Source organism: Lissotriton vulgaris, chromosome 6 (genome assembly GCF_964263255.1).
Source record: "Lissotriton vulgaris chromosome 6, aLisVul1.2, whole genome shotgun sequence".
NCBI lineage: Eukaryota > Metazoa > Chordata > Amphibia > Caudata > Salamandridae > Lissotriton > Lissotriton vulgaris.
This window is the reverse complement of record NC_141694.1, coordinates 1,101,234,240-1,101,248,150: the sequence shown is the minus strand read 5'-3', so window position 1 is coordinate 1,101,248,150 and position 13,911 is coordinate 1,101,234,240. Positions and strand designations below refer to the sequence as shown.

At 43.2% G+C, this 13,911-nt stretch overlaps 1 protein-coding gene across 3 annotated transcripts in view; it reads left to right on the top strand.

The window, feature by feature from the left end:
- Positions 1–13,911, top strand: part of PHACTR2 (phosphatase and actin regulator 2) — a 553,469-nt gene that overhangs the window by 355,409 nt on the left and 184,149 nt on the right. Inside the window, exons 5-6 of one of the 3 annotated variants that reach the window (XM_086927166.1) lie at positions 4,226–4,435; positions 4,639–4,836. The exons of 1 other annotated variant lie outside the window; for it this stretch is intronic. In XM_086927166.1, the coding sequence (XP_086783292.1) occupies positions 4,226–4,435; positions 4,639–4,836 (408 nt within the window). The remainder of the gene's footprint in view (positions 1–4,225; positions 4,436–4,638; positions 4,837–13,911) is intronic. One more of the 3 variants, XM_086927167.1, reaches the window with a different exon arrangement.

Here is a 13,911-nt window from a genome sequence, read left to right as displayed (position 1 = left end):
ATAGAGGTCATGTGTAAACTATTTGTGTACAGTAAAACAGTGATAACACCACAAATCGACTCCACACCAGTTTAGAAAAATAACCAATATTTATCGAGTAAAACAAGACCAAAACGATAATATTCCAACATAAATAAGTCAATTTATGAATTCTACAAGATGAAATCAAAATGCAGTGCTTAGAATTTAGTAGTTCTAACTGGGGCTATCTGGTCATGCTCGACAGGGGCAAATCCAAAAGTTCAGTCCGACTGTGATGGAGTGCGGGCTTTACAACTTCGCTCTGGGACTCATGCAGCAGATCTTTTTCCCCATGAGACTCTCAGCTACTCTTAAAGTTCTGCAGTGATAAGTTGGTTAGCAGGATGTACTGGATCCGCAGGGTTAGGTCAGCCAGAGTCTGGTAACTAGTTAACTGTCTGGAAGCCACATCAGCTCATCCCAGCCCTCTTTGTGGGCGAGTATTCGTCTGGAGCTGTGTAGGTCTAGGTTAGGATTCAGCCAGTTAATCCATGAATTTCTCTCACATTATCAGTCATACTAACAATAAGAGCCATTCGTGTGACTTGGAGATTAAAGACAGTAATTCAGATTTGATTGTGTGACCAACCTGGATCCATTCAGTGATATAAGGGAGATTATGAAATATTTTCTTATAAAAATTGATGTGCAACTCTTGCACATTCTTATCCTAGTTTTTGGAACATAAGCACGTCTTTGTGTGGTGCATGTAAGAAATTACAACTCCTTTATTTTTATTCAAGCAATGTATTTAAGAAACATAGACAAAATAGAAACACAATACGAAAGATGTAGTCCAAACACCAAACTTCAGATAAAGGACCATCTTCCGATCAACTACCTGCCTTAAAGTGAGCGAAGGAGGGACCTTTTTACCGCTTCAGCGGGTGAATTACTGTAGTTGTAACAATCCAACGAGCTGCGCAGGGCTCCCTTTCCATAGCACAGCACCATGTTATTCCGTAACAAGTGTGGCTTAATTTTAGTCTGCCTGAACAGCCCACTTATGTTCGAAAAATTGTTTGCTTGCAAACATATGGTGTCCATGGAAACTGTTATAAGCCTGCTTTAGTCCTGTGTGACTCGTTGCCTCCTGTGAGTCAACTGTTCTGTTTGAAAAACAACTGCTTCTGATTTCCGGATTTTTAGAGTTCAAGGACAGTATGATTGGGACAAAGAGCTTGCCAAGTTTGAAAGTGAAATAAAAAAGTTAATGAAACAGTTCAAATTGAAAGTAGGTGGTAGGGCAGACTGGGCCCTAAAAATGTTTGTGTTGACATTAATTTGCCATCATGCAGGGTTAAGGTCTGTTTTCTGCGCTAAATCTTTCTTCTTCATCTCGGCGATGGACCTTGCAATCTTTATTCGGAGACACAGTGCAAAACCGACATCTCTAATCAACTATCATTAACACTTTAAGTTCAATCAATGATGAGAGTTGTGTTGTAGTTTAAAAGCTTTATTTCTCATTTAGAGATTAGTAAAGTTCTTTATTTTGTCTTTATTTCATTTACTCCATCAATCAATTAAGTTGACAGAAATCTCATCAAATAACATGTTTAGAATATAGCATCAAATAATTAATTGCATTAAGTTTGTTCCATAAAGGAAATAAGTTCCCTATTCTATAAATCAGGATTAGAGTTTAGATTTCAAGAACCCACTGACTAGTTTGAATTCAAGGAAAATAGTGAAATCAAAGGAGCATAAAGCTTCAAAGTCAGATTAAAGTAGCAGAACTTCCCATAAAGCGTTCTTCATAAGACTCCGCGAGTCTCAATAAATCTGAGTAGATCATCACACAGTTGCAGTTGCGATCTGTCAAATCAAATAGCAAAGTGAGCCATAGGGGGACAACAGCAGCAGTAGCCACAACCGTCAACGGTCAACAGAGTCTGAAGTTAAACTACCTAGGAACTCATACTAATATAAAAGTCAAAAAAACAAGTTGAAAGATTGTAACAAGCTCCTTTCTCCAGGGGCCAATCGGGTGGCAGGATTCTTCGATAAGCAGGTACAACGTCTCCGTTCCCACGAAAAAAATGCAGTTTGATCTTTTTACCACACAGTTAGCTACAGACAGTCTTGCATAGTTAAATTCTGGAAACATCAGGCATGTTTCCTTTAGGCCTCAAACAGCAATCGACTTTCTACATCTCAACTTGTTTAACTGCGGAAAAAAATGAACTAATGACTAAAAGGCTAAATCACTGTTAGGTAATGCATTCTTTCTAAGACGAATCGCGCATTATTGTTTAAAATGTACAAGTTATTCTATTCAATGTTATATGAAACATAAAAAAATGGGAAGTTCATGACATTTAAGAATAATATATTGCTTATGAAAATAATACACTTGTTGAACCGGAACAATCTGTAATTATGACATCTCTAAGCAGGTCACTCTACGGTCAAGCTTCGAAATCACGTGGTGCATGTTTTAGCAATATTAAGTTAATTTCGGGTTAAAGAAAGCTTGCTTCATAGCCCTTCTATGGCTAACATGGATAGCAATGACTGCCTGTCACGAATCATTACATTTCAAATGTGTGTGAGTTTAACTTTCAGTTTTACACTCTTCATTGCACATTTAGCTAATTGTTGTATATATGTATGTGCTTTATGGTGATTTTTAATCGTCGAATAAAGAATCCTTGAATTGAGTTAATACATTTTTTCGTTCTAATTTATAAATACTGTTAAAGGCATGTTTTAGATAAAATATTTTCATTGCGACCGTTGTACTATACGAAAAGCTATCCCAGGTGCGTATTATCCCGCAGAAACAGAACGCGCTACTTGAACTTGTAACGCCAAACAGTTGCATGTGGAATTGTGCAATACTTTCACCATTCCAGAAGGATCAAACTGAGTAATTGTAATAGTAATTAAAGTAGGGGTAAAGAACAAACTACAATAAATAAGAAAAATAAAACTAGCAGGTAAAGTGATTACATGCCAGTGAAACAAAAAAAATATATTTTTCAAGAGTCCAACAGACGTTTACTGTACAATACATACTGCCTACCTCAGTTTCATTAGGTATATGTAAACAGAACCACATACAGAGGAATGAAACATTGGCCATACCAAACAGGTCTGACTATAAATAAATGTTGCATGGTAATATGAAGCTTTATAAGTAAATAGTATGGGAATTATATGTCTTTGTGTGGAAACAAAGAGCTTTGGAATAACTATTGGTGTAGGTTAGAAGGGCAGGTGATAGTTGCACTTTCACTTTCACAAGACCTAAACACCCATGTAGGTTAATGGCTGCTTTCCGCCTATCTGTGCCACGCTAGAGAAAAACATCATAAATAATCTTGTTATCCAGGACCAGTGCTTAATATGTTTTAGAAACCTAAGCGTGGGATCCCTTGCCAATTGCCCTGCCAGCACTGCCAATGACAGTACTAACACAATTACTGACCATCACCCTCCTACACGTGCCAAATTCAGACTATTCCAGGCCACCCAGAGGTCCAAGAATGGGGTGAGCTGAGGGAATTATTCATTTATATGTGTATTCATTGTTAAATACTCTGTGGTTGTGCTCGTCTCAAAATTAGACAGACAGTGCCACAATGTGGTGAACTGTCATAATTGCTGATGCTGAAATTTAGGTGCCAGTGCTGAGCACCAAAATCCACCGGCCCAAGTTAAGCACGATCTAAGACACTTTAATGGCATTACTGTGTCATGTGTGTGCTCCTGACAGTTACAGCTCAGGTCGCTGATAAATAAGTAAAACGGTCAGAGCTTTGAAGAGAGCAAGCACTTTTTTTGTGGAAGCATATGTCTACCCAATCAAAACCTGTACTCCTGGCTTCCAAATTATGGGCGGAGCTAATTCCCAACTTTTGTGATGCTCATATAATTGCCTGTCAACAGCTGCGCTGTCAAGCCAGACAATAAAAAGCAGACCCACAGTTTAACAACTTCATCTCAGCAGCAACCACCCTAGGGCTCCCCAAACTATAACACAACCACTAGCTTTACAATACAAATTACTCAACAAATAGATAACTCACTGAAACATTTGCATAATGCTCAAAACAAGTTAAAAAAAATGTTTTTACAGTTTGCTGAGAAAAAAAATAAGAGACTGGTTCATCCAACGTAACTATGTCCACGTTTTGCTGGCAAGTGCATTTTGAGGTTGTGTTATAGCAGCACTCTTTCTTCACTTTCTTCCCCATAGAGAACGCTGAAAAACGTGCAGGACCATTGGCAACTTCTGCCGTCCCTCACCCCAAACCAAAGAAGGTCCCAATACCTTCTAAAAATGCTGCTGCAACCGGCACTCAAAAGAAAGCTGATGCCGCCTCCAAAAAGCTTGTCAGGGGTTCTGGCAAGCAGCCTCCCGCCCCTCCTCCTAAGCCAGCAAATCGAGGTGTATCTCGGGAAGCTTGTGAGTATTTGCCAGTTTGCCCTTACTGCATGAGCACAATTTGCTAGACCGGTGTTGCTGCATGATTCCGTGTTGCATGTGTTCCGTGTTTCCCTTTGACGGTAACATATCCTAGCACGCAGTAACCTCTGTCTAACTTGTTGTTGGTGACGTTATGCGATATGTGAGTTAGTAGGCCTTTCTCTTCACTTTCTTCTTTCTAGTGAACAATGACAGCGGCCCTGGAGCGCAGGTGCCCCACTCTAAGCCCAAAAAAGCAGGGACCTCTTCTAAAAATGTTGCCGCTTCTGCCAGCCATAAGAAAGAGGATAACCCTACTAAAAAAACTGCCAAGGCTGCCGGCAAGCAGCCTCCTGTCCCTCCACCCAAGCCAACCGGCAGAGGCGTGACGCGGGAGACCGGTGAGTATTTTCCAGGCTACAAGCGCTACTGCATGCTCAAGTGCACTCACTTCTGGCCTGTTTGGGCATCAGTTAAAGACTGTGTCAGAGAATGTCACTATTATAGGTAATGTCAGGCAACAGAAGTTTGAAAAATGATTTCAGGTGCATCATAACCGAGAAATATTTTTACCAGCTTTGTGGAGTATTCGCCCATAATTAGTTTTATACGAAATAGTTGAATATGTTTCAGGGGAAATGAGATTATTCCTAAGGCGGTGAAGTGATTTTATGTAATAAAGTTTATTTCAGGGAAGCTTACTGGCTATCGCCATCAGGGCAAGTTACGGGTACTCTCTTCAATAAAGGGAGGCTTGGGGTATCTGAAACGGGCTTCCTTGGTCAGTGGGTTGCACTTTTTTGGGTAATGATGAGTGAAAAATGGAAGCTGCTTGTTTTCCAGAATATAAAATGCCCTTGCCTTTCTTGATATTGAAGAGAGCTGTTAAAACTTTTTTACAAAATATTTCTGCTATGTTCAGTCGGCATATTTCATGACTCAAGTGTTGATAGTTTGCAAATAATGTTCAAATTGTGCCATCGAATTATCCAGCACTTAACAGATGGCCCCTTCCCAAGAATAGTGTTTTTTCTTGCTCCATTTTCCGTGAACGATTGAAGTACTCAACTCGATGCCTCATTTGATAGATTATCTAGAAAAATACCAACTGCAGATTATCTAGAAAAATACCGACTGCTGGGTCCTGCCCAATCAGGCTTTCGTGCAGATCACAGCACGGTAGCGGCTCTAATAGAAGACACAGACAGCATTAGGATGTCCTTAGACAAAGGGATTCCCACCATGCTGATGCTCCTCGATCTCTCTGCGGCCTTCGATACCATATCACATAACATCCTGCTCCGCAGATTGCGGGATATTGGTGTCGGAGGTCTGGCACTGGCCTGGCTCCAGAGCTTCCTGACAGACAGATCTCAGTATGTCAAGTTAGACGCATTTTTTGTCATCAGTCACCCCACTTGACAAGAGAGTACCTCAGGGCTCCATCCTAAGCCCTACTTTGTTCAACATATATGTGGCCCTGTTGTCCGCTATTATAAGAGCACATGGTTTTGACACCATCTCTTATGTGGATGACACGCAGGTGATTATTCCTTTTGATTCAGATCCCGCTGTCACCAGAGTCAAGTTCAGGACCTGTATGTTGAACATAGCCAAATGGATGGGGGACAGTTTCCTCCAACTGAATGCCAACAAAACGGAGATTGTCCTGTTCGGGAAGGCGGAGGGACTCTGGTCTCATGACTGGTGGCCTACAGAGCTGGGGGATTCTCACCCCCCCCCTTTGCAAAGCTTGTTAGGAATCTGGGGTTTTTACTGGATAGCAAATTGTCATCCGAAGATCACATCAAATCACTTTCTGTCACCTGTTTTGGAATTCTGAAGATGTTAAGAAATGTATTTCCTTGCATTCCCTTAGGGGCAAGAACGACTCTGATACAGGCGCTTATTGTAAGCAGATTGGACTACGATAACACCCTCTTAGTTGGAGCCAAGGAAGAGCTGCTTACAAAGCTCCAAGTGCAGCAAAATACAGCCGCAAGAATGGTCTTGAATAAACCCAGACGCTCCCCTTAGCGACCTCTGCTGCAAGCCCTACATTGGCTGCCTGTAAAGAAAAGAGCAGTCTTAAAACTCCTTATTCTGGTGTTTAAGGCATCCCGAGACCTGGGGCCAGCCTGCTTGAGGAAGAAGACAAGGCCATATGTTCCCGTCGCCTCCTCCAGTCAAGTAACCAAAATCTGCTAGTACCTGGCAGAATTCATAAAGCTAGAATGGGAGGATGGGCTTTCTCCTATCTGGCCCCATTCCATTGGAATAGGCTGCCGGAAGAGATACGTTGCTGTACCTCTCTGGGACACTTTAAAAAAAAGCTTAAAAAACCTGGATGTTCTAGGGGTCCGTACCGCTCATGGCTCTCTGTCTGTTGTCATGGCCAGGCGCTGTGAGATCCCCCTGGGGATAATACGATGCACTCTATAAATGATAAATAAATAAAATAGTCAACTGTTTTTTTTGTGAAGGGAAAGGAATAGAGAATAACAGTTCGCAACAGGGGTGCAACCATACCCGAACTTGGGTGGCGGAGGGGTGAAGGGTTCTAGTACTTCAAGCTGGAGTTGTGGGCTACCACTTCCCGTAATGAGGCTGAGAACTCCTCCGAGCCAGTATGAAAACGCACATTGCCAATATGTCTGCTTTAAATGTGCTAACACGTGCAACCAGCATTCACGCATGCCTGTATTTTGATGCTTTAGCACATTAAAGCCTGATCTGTTGTCTTTGACAAAGCATTCCTCTGAAACATTAAGCACTGCTGGAGCTTCAAGAGTATCGGACAGACCTGCGATCATCAGATGTCTGCAAGATAATTGGTACTGAGAGAACCTTGGGCCTGAGTGCATGTCTGACACCGAAAAGAAAGCACTGATGCCATGCCTTATTGGAAAGATGTCTTTTCTTATTATAAGCAATATAAGCTGGGTTATAAACAAGAAAATGTTCGTGGGACGATCTCTAAATGAGCACAAGAAACTGCTTCCACAGATGGATAAGTAGATTTATATGAACCCTATTAAAGGTGTGGTATATGTGCCGGAATAAAGAAAATTATGGCGACTCCTATCTGGATTTCTCAAAATAAGAGGGTTTCACAGAGAGCTCATAAGAAAGGGACATTTATGGAGTGTAATACGTGGAATAACTGTTCACACTGCAAAACATGTAGACGATTGTATTAATACAGCACAGACTTAGCTGAGGAGCGACGAAGCATTGTAAATTATGGGGAGTGATGGAAGGCAAAGCAAGACTGTATACATCAAGTAGGGGCTGAGATCTTTGAATTACACACAATTACAGCATCATTACCCATCTTCCTTTGCTGATGTAGAAAAAGAAATAAAAAAAGGTTAAGAGTTCAGTAAGTAGTCAAATTGCTCCCGAACTTCACCAATCCTTGGAAATCCTTTATATTCTTCAGATATTTTCCCATAGGCATTATGCTGTGTTCCCCATGCTGTCTGAGTTTATCAAATGCAAATTGTTGTGCTATGTAGTTATTATACAGGGGTCGGACCTTGATTATGTTGCCTCTCCTTTAAGGTTTAGGTTTGTATATCTGCATATAAAGTGTAATATAACATATAACATTAAAATGTAGTATTTCTCAATGATGTAATGAGTAATTAATAGTGTTATATCTCCATTATACCTATCAGAGTGGAACTGAGATCATCGTCTAGAGGACAAGTCTTTTTTTACTGTGGTATTTTCTATGTTTAAGTTAGTGTACAAAGGATTGATGAGGTTTTTTTTAACAGTCTTTGGCCCTGCGATCCTTTCTTGAAATGGCTAACCACTGCTGTGATAGGAACGTTGCAATATCGTAAATTACAACTATAAGGCCAGTTTCTGTTTTCTGAGCTGTAGGTTAATTTTCTTTTACAAATATAGACACCTGCCTTTGCCAAACTTCCAATGAGTTAAAAAAAATGTCTTCCAATGAAAGAGGGTTGGCTTAAGATGACCAGAATTAAATGTGCACATGCTGCACCAGACATTCATCATGGTAAATAATGTTGATAGTCATGTTTATGAAGACAAAACAAGAAATTGTCAATCCAATAGACCCATTGAGGCTTGGGTAATATACAAGATCAGGTAAAGATGCCTTTAAGGGATTCTCTTTAGTATCTGAGTCTTTGGTAATTTCAAAACGTGAATTATCTTAAACCCTAAATAGTGGCTTATTACAATCGAATGTCCAAATGAATTACTTAATTATACAACAAATCAAACAAAAAACTGAACAAAGCGCAACTGAAATAAGTAATTCGACACGGGTGTATACTTAATGAAGTTCAAATTTATGTAAAAGATTATATTATAAGAAAGGGGTACAGATTACAGATCACATGAGAGCAAAAGCGACTGAGCTTGGCACTCTTTGTTACAGATCTCTTATCATGAAACACTTTTGCCAAAGCCCATTTCACATACTAATTAACAGGAAGAACATCATTGGCATTACAATGAACAATTCCTGAAAGAATGGTAACAAAGAAAATGTGTCAGGTTGTCGACGTTTCGGTCTCTGGTGTGAAGGCAGCTATAAGACCATCTTCAGAATGTACATTTTTGTGTGTACTGATGACCCTGAATCATTAGGCACCTAGTCATGTTCCAGAACCAGGCAAAGCAGCAACCAAAATTAATGGTGCTCACGAAATTCCGTTTGGCTTTAGTTGTAGTGATTAATTTCGATTTAGAAAGAAATTGCTGCAAAATTGGCAATTCTCTCTTTAGTCGTGAGTTGCCAGAATCTTCCTTATCGTCCTATCTTATCCGATCGAAATGAATCCAAGTTTATGAAGAAGCTCAAGCTATGAAAAAATGAGATTGGAGCTTGGTGTGCATCAACAGCACAATACACTGCTGCAGAATTAGATTGAGACTCATGACAATAGCTATGTAGAGAACTGGGCATAAACCCATGCATGTGGGAATGTGTGAGCATGCCCATAAACCTGCGGCACCCATCACACTGGGCTCCTGTAACTGCAACTGGTGGACATCTGCACCACCAGCCGGTGGAGAACTTATGTTCCACCTATATAGATGCCTGATGATCTTTCACAGGAAGATGGAAGCGATAGCCAGCTTTATAGGGGAACGCTTAGACCTTCCCTTCTGTCTGCTGAGGGAACAATTACTGGAGCCTGAGGCTGCCGCAGGAAATCCTTCCTCGTTTACCCCTGAAGATGAGCTGCTCTTACAGGCTATAGGCTTCACTCGTCCATCCACTCACTTGTGGGGTGCCTGATCAAACCAAGCCTGGAGAGGGGACAGCAGGAGGACTGACAGCTGGATCAGCAGTGGGTGATGGCATTGTGCATGATGGGCTGAAGAAGCAGGGCGATTGAGTTATATCCATTGGGATCAGTACTCCGTGTAACTACAGCACGCAACAACAGGCGCTTGCAGTGACAAGAGCACAAGTGTCAGGGCACAGCAGCATTAAGACCTGAAGGTGCTGAAAGTAAGACTTCGTGATAGCAGCAAGGATCCAAGATATGACACAAGTAGGAGTTGCTGTGGCAGAAGGTCTCAGAGTGACAGCTTCAGAAGTTTCAGAATACGAAAGCATCTCTAAAAGCATCTTAAGTAAATAAATGCGACTGCACACGTAATGTGAGAATGACACCTAAGTGAGAGTTGCAGCCGCCTCCACACTTTCACACACAAACCGATTTCAATGGATTTAGCACCTGCTCCAGAGAACTTTACATAACCTACAACCTGTGCCGTACATGTTCTGTCAGCGATAAAAAATTGCGCCACATGTGCCATGTTGTCTGTTCTGATTGGAGGTTAAGCTTTCACAATTGCTACCTATTGCGAGCAAAACAAGCATGTTTCTTGCTTTCAAAGAGTACCTGTTCTATGAGAATAGAAAGATTGTGTTGTAGGGGCCCAATATGCATGTAGTGAAGCTTACTCTGCTGCTGCCCAGGATGCAGGTGATCTGTAAAAGAGGAAAACATGCACTGCTGCCATCTTTATTAGCACCAATTCTACAAGGACAGGAAGTTTGCGTTGCTGCTGCCCATTTGTACCTGTTCCACGAGAGACAGAGAAACACACATTTCTTCTGCTACTCGACTTCTACCTTTTTTGCAGGAAAGCTTTTGCAATTGCTGTCCTTTTGGTACCTCGTCTGTTGACAGCCCCATGTGCTGCTTCTACTTATGCGGCCATGTGATCAGTACCCAGTCTTCATGCTAGGGATGCTGCCAATGGTACGATGTGCTGTGGTATTTTTTTAGTGTTGCTTCTTATAAACATTTAACTTTACAGAAGCCAAAAAATGACTTGTCAATCTTTATTTGTTTACCTAATCTGAATAAAAGGGCAACGTAAGCGCAAGGATAATATTTGATCTCCCATGTGAAATACAGTTTCAAAATGGACTATGCCACCTTTACAATTCCAAAACATGGCAGCCAAGTAACTGTGTCATGTATGAATACCCACACGCCTGTCGACTGCTTAATTTGTTGAAAAAGATACAAATGCTTGTATTCAAAATGTTTCTTTGGAGAGTGGTACCTTTAACATCCACTACCAGACGTGGCATTATCCACTGACAAGGTGACAGTCAGACTTCTGATGAAGAAGGGAGCAAAAGGAATGGGTGAAATATTCGGTAAAGTGTGTCTTAGCATCCTTGTAGTGATGTTTATTCACCCCCCCCTCTCACTCTACCAACTCACATTTTATACTCTTTGCCCTTTTCCCCTATCAATCACATTTTCATTTCTTTTCCCCTCTGTTAGAACCGGCTGTCTCTAGTTGGCAGAGGTATGCACTTCTGACAAATAGGGACACACCTTTTCTAGTCAGGGCAAGGGGATCACACCCTTCGATAACCCCTGCTCACCCCCTTGGTAGCTTGGCAGAGCAGACAGGCTTATCTCAGAGGCTGTGTGTAAAGCAATTATGACCACATACAGTAATACAGTGAATACACTACAAATGGACACGACATAGTAGTGTTATAAAAATAAGTATTTTTATATAAGGCTTAGCACAAGACCAAATAACGACAAAAATGTACACAATCTTAATAAATACTCGGGGAAGGAAAAAGGGTTCGTTCAAAGGTAGGTTCTTCTTTAGCACAAAAGTCTTTAGTATCAAAGCAAATCTTCTTCTTGGCAATACAGTTCTTAGCAACAGGGTAACCCACACGGGGGCTACACGACGTCGAGGCAAAGTTAATCCAAAGGTTCGGCGTCGACCGCGAGGAGCGCTACGTCGAGCCCGGAGTCACACGGACCCCCAACAACACAGTACCTTTGGAAAATGAAGCACACGATGATCAGCGGCGTCGAGCAATCCGGCGTCGCGTCTTCGGTGTGGATCAGGCCTCAGCAGGCGTCGTCGATGATGCGGTTGCACAGAGTGAGCAGCGCTCACGGCGTCGAAGGGGCACACGGTTGATGCGATCAGCAGCGGTGCAGACACAAGGTCCTCTGGAGCTAGAGCCGTACTCCCACTCACTGGCGTTGCTGCTGGCGTCGGTTGGGCCCGGCGGCCGGTCGTCGAAGAAGCGAGACACTGGGGCCGTTACCCACTGCGTCGAGCTGGATACGGCGACGTCCGTCGGCGTCGAGATTGCTGGTTCTTTCAGAGGTGCTGGATTCACGATTCCAGCCAATAGCACTTTAGCAGATGAAGTCCTTTAGCCCTGTGACTTCAGCAGGAGACTGGCACTCTTCCAGTCCTTGGAGATTTTCTTAGCAAGCGTGAGAGTACACACCTAGTTCCTCTCTCCTGGTTCCTTGGCAAAAATAAAGAAGCACTGCAGGATTCCCCCAACAACAGCACACCGGCAGAAGGGGTAGGCAGTCCTTAGATCAGCAGGCCTCTTGTCCTTGGTTACAGGGTTCCTTGTCAGAAGTGATCTAAATTCTTGGTTCAGGGGTCCTTCTCTTATACCCCTTTCCGGCTTTGATCCCTTTGTCCATGCCGGGGATTTCCCAACATCCTGGGTCTGTTGTGGGTGGAGCCAGTCAGAAGCACCTGGCCTATTCACTGAGCAGGGCTGGGTCCTCAGACGCCCAGCAGGAGGCGGAGCCAGCATTGTACCAGGCAGGGCAGGCTATCAACAACTACTCTCCCCCTACTCTCAACGCAAATGTCCCACTCATCCCACACTGACTCATCCAGACCTGTGGAGCCACCCAGCTCCTGTCACACACACGCAAGACCGGCAGAAACCAGATATGGTTAGGCAAGAAAATAGACACTTTCTAAAAGTGCTATTTTCGAACCCAGAGTCCAAAAACCATCCACACCAACGGATGCGTAATTAAACCCCTAGCTCAGGGATACCAAACTCGACATTGCACCATGCTCCCCGAGCCAGCTAGGATCATAGCGTTAATAATCCCGGCGGCCCATTCTAACTAATGGAGAGCAGGCTACCTCGCAATAGTGAAGGACGAAGATGGCGGTAATTCACTATTAGGACATGCCAACTTGGTCAGGCGTGTCCTACCTTACACTTACAATGCACCCTGCCCGTGGGCCTACCATAGGGGTGACTAACATGAAGCCAAGGGAAGGTTTGAGGGGCTGGCAAGTAGGTATACTTGCGCAGCCTGCGTGACAGCACTAGGCTGCACGTGGGTCTCGCAATGACCGACCCGTAGACATTCTTTTACGAGGCCGCTCCTGTGGGTGGCACAACACGTGCTGCAAGCCCACGAGCGGCATTTGTATTTACAAGCCCCGGCACTCCTGGTGCACTAGACTAGGGACTGACAGTAAACCAAATAAGCCAAACATGGATACACTAGATACATCAATTTAACATAGGGAGCACTTGCGCTGTGGCACGGATCAGCCGTGGCACAGCGCCCAAAGCATACACCAGCAAAACATCGAAAAACAGTGGAGGCCAAACAGAAAAAATGGAGGAGAGACTCAAGCCAATGATGTCAGGTCTAACACGTGTCCCCTCCAGCTGAAATGTGGGGAGAAGTACCCTTGACCTAGGGAGTCCTCTTCACTAAGGCGGAAAAATCTGGACAGACCATCAGCATTGGCGTGATCTGTACCAGGGCGGTGTTCCACCGTAAAGTCCATCCCCTGTAGGGAAATGGACCACCTCAACAGTTTCGGATTCTCACCCCTCATCTGCATCAACCACCTGAGGGGCCTGTGGTCTGTCTGAACCCGGAAGTGAGTCCCAAACAGGTAGGGTCTTAGCTTCTTCAGCGCCCAGACCACAGCAAATGCTTCTCTCTCTATCGCACTCCACCTCGTTTCCCTGGGAAGTAACCTCCTACTGATGAAGGCTACAGGCAAGTCTCGGCCCTCTTCATTCACCTGAGCTAGAACAGCCCCCACGCCATGCTCTGAAGCGTCCGTCTGGACAATAAATTCTTTTGAAAAGTCGGGTGCCTGCATACAGGTGCTGTGCACATTGCAGTTTTCAGGGTGTCAAA